Below are 3,031 nucleotides of genomic sequence, written 5' to 3'. Positions count from 1 at the left end.
CTTCCGATTTTCCGAGGTGTTCCAAGTCACGGTCTTCCAGTGCCTGCAGTAGCCGTGTAATTCATGCCTGAGAATATTTTGTACTTACCCCTCTTGCCATCATACTTAACTCCCGCAGCAGCTTCTGTGAAGACCTGTTTCAGTTATTCTTAGGTGATATTTTCATTCCTACATCACCTGCTCCCTCCAAATGATGGGTTCTAGCATGCCTGTGCATGGACAAACCCTTCTCCTCGCTGGCGCCAGGTCCTGCATCTCTGCCAGCACAGAGCTCAGTGACCAAGTCACAAAAGGATTTTAGCACTGGCAGGGATGTTGGTTTGGGATTTTCCTGGGTAATCTGTTGAACTGCCCGTTTAAGGGATGCCTGTACCCGGGCAAGGTGTGTGGTTTCCACTGCCCCAGGTCAAGGACAGGAGCGGAGGTGGAGGTGGCACTCGTCCAGCTGCCCAGCAGCACCCTTTGGGCTCTGCCCCACAAACGAAGGAGTTCAGGTTGTGAGCGCAGGCTGCCCTGGTGCTCCCTGTCCCACCCAGGGGACAGGGGACAGGTTAGCCCACGGGGAAGGGGTGCACTAGGGAAAAACCCTAAGAGATCACAGACCTTTTCCAGCAGAGCGGTGGGTGAGTGGCTGGTTCAAAACACGACAAGCTGATCGAATGTACGAAAAACAAACCAGAATTTTCACGGAGCGCTGGGCTGGGGCCTCAGTGGAGGGCCTGGGTTCCCCCGGCCCTCCCTTCTCTCTACGTGGATAATACGGAGCCAAGAAGTTGTTCCCTGGTTTATTGCATCTTTATGACCGTAACCACAGGACATTGCAATGTATTTTTTCCTCAGAAAACTGAAAAAAAAAACAAAAACTTTTTGGCTTTTCCCGGGGAGGGTTGTGTTTGTCTTGGCTAACTCTGCCTGTCCCGCTTTCCAGGGCCACCCGTTCATCGTGCAGTACAACGATGGCAACGCCGAAGTCGTGTCCATGTGGGTGTGCAGGATGCTGGAGGAACGGCGGTCAACCCAAGGACCGCAGTGAGCCGGACTGGCTCAGCCTGGACTAGCTGCACCAGCCCCACGCTTCAGACTCTCAGGCTCTCCGGATCACATTTTACTAAAAATATTTTCTAGAAGCATCAGCAGAATCTCCCAGGGTATTTGTTGCTGCTTTTCTCTCACCACCACATTAAGGAGTTTTCTTCCCACATTGCTTTTGTTGCTGAGCGATTTGATGTCCTGAGATTATCTTCAGTTAAACTGTACACAGCCTTAAAGCGAGTATTTTATACCTAATTTTTTTGTTACAGAATGTATTGGATATTTCCTGGCTCCAGAGTGTTTTTTAACCGTTAGTCTTTTGCTATTGTACGAATGACACGCTGGAATCGGAGGATTTCAGAAAAACGCTCGTTTTAAACGTAAAACAAAAGCAAACAAACAAAAAGAAGTATCTGGACTTGCCAGGTACAGTTTGGAGGCGAGGGGTTGCCCTTCCCGAGTAAAACCATGCCCAGCAGACGAGCAGCACACTGTCAGATGCCCAGCCGTGGCTCAGGTTTGCTGGGAGGGCCAAGCAAAAAGACCCCACAACACGCCGGTGCGAGCTGAGAGCATCCGCGCTCAGGCGCTGCGGCCGGTCCGTGAATGCCGGAAGGGTTTGCCAAAGTGGAGAGAGGTGAGGTGCGGGAGGATGGGGAGCTGAGGTGCTGCTGGGTGAGCAGCAGGCAGAGCGGGCAGCCCCCGAGGTGGGCTGTTTGGCCTCGGCTGCAAAGGCAGAGCAGCCCCGGGCGAGGGGAGTCAGGGCGCAGAGCAGCTGAGGTCCTGCCCATGGCACAGCATCCCATGAGCTTGGGGGGAAGAGAGCCAGCACAGAGGGGCCAAACCGAGCTGTGCTGCTTCCCCCTGCGGCCAGAGAACAGGCTGCAGGGTTTTACTTCACATGCAGCGGTTCGTGGCTGGCTGGAGAGCGTCTGGCCTTTCTCAGCTCTGCCTCCGTCGCTTTCCAAGTCGCCATGCGATGGGCAAGCTGGGACAAGCAAAGGTTCCCAGGTTTGCTGTTACCGTGAAGGAGAGAAGAATGATTGCCATGTCTCTGTTGTGAGCTGCTTCTGCCATTTCTGTGTCTGTTTCCACGGCTGACCGACACAGATTTAACCAGCCCTTGTGTTAAGACGCTTATTAAATAAAAAACACAGGAGGGAGAATGGAGGAAGGCAGGGTTGGTGTGACCTGGGCAGGGGAGGAGGTTGGGGCTTCTCTTTGCTTGTATTTCATTAGAAATAAACTTTTGCTAAAAAAAATAAAAGCTCAGGTAGTTTATTACATACCAGCAGGGTTGTTTTTTTTTAAAAAAAACCTAATTCAGTCAAAAATTCCTCTGAACTACGGCAGCTCCTTCATGTTACTCTGGAAGCAGCCTGGGAAAGACTTTGTTTCCTTCCTTGGAGGGATCGTTTGTCTTCTTTTGAAGTATAGAGGTTGCAGGCATGAACTTATAGACTAAAGTTTGTCTTAATTGCTCTGATGTCACAACCTCCCTGGCAGATAACAGTGCAACGAATGAGTCGGCAGCCCCCGTACCTCCAGGTCCTGTCTCTAAAGTGAGACAGATTTCTTCCCTGTGAGCCAAGCAGACTATAGGTGGCTCTTGCATCTATTTATCTCCAACAGTTTGTGTTAGCTTTCTCTGGATAAAAAGTCTCTCCCTTGGATTTAGTTAAAAAGTCAGTAAAACCCAGGCTTTTCCTCTCGCTTTCCCTGGCAGGGGAGGTTGGGAGCGGAAGACGTCACCCTGAAAAGCTGTGCGGGATGCCAGCTGATGGGGACATGAAAAATCTCCTGGCCCACGGGCTGACAGCGTTACAGTTCACGGGCATGTGTTACCCTCGCTGTCTTCATCAGCGTAACGCAGCCAGCCAGCGATGGGGGGAGGCTTGCAGCCTCTCACCTTCCCTTCCCCGAGTCCTTGAATTGGGTGCGGATGGGAAGAGGACGAGGGACGGGGGTCTGCTGGGCAGCACCGCTTCTGCCCTGCTGC

General features: G+C 52.1%; 1 protein-coding gene across 1 annotated transcript in view; it reads left to right on the top strand.

The window, feature by feature from the left end:
• The window catches only part of MAP2K5 (mitogen-activated protein kinase kinase 5), a gene marked incomplete at its 5' end in the record, with an annotated part of 65,742 nt that extends 64,709 nt beyond the window's left edge, over positions 1–1,033 (top strand). Inside the window, one exon of the mRNA XM_010143437.1 lies at positions 929–1,033. Coding sequence (XP_010141739.1) covers positions 929–1,033 — 105 coding nt within the window. The remainder of the gene's footprint in view (positions 1–928) is intronic.
• Between the last annotated feature and the right edge of the window lie 1,998 nt (positions 1,034–3,031).

This window comes from Buceros rhinoceros, unplaced genomic scaffold, assembly GCF_000710305.1.
Source record: "Buceros rhinoceros silvestris isolate BGI_N320 unplaced genomic scaffold, ASM71030v1 scaffold29229, whole genome shotgun sequence".
Lineage (NCBI taxonomy): Eukaryota > Metazoa > Chordata > Aves > Bucerotiformes > Bucerotidae > Buceros > Buceros rhinoceros.
This window is presented reverse-complemented; position numbering and strand designations above follow the sequence as displayed.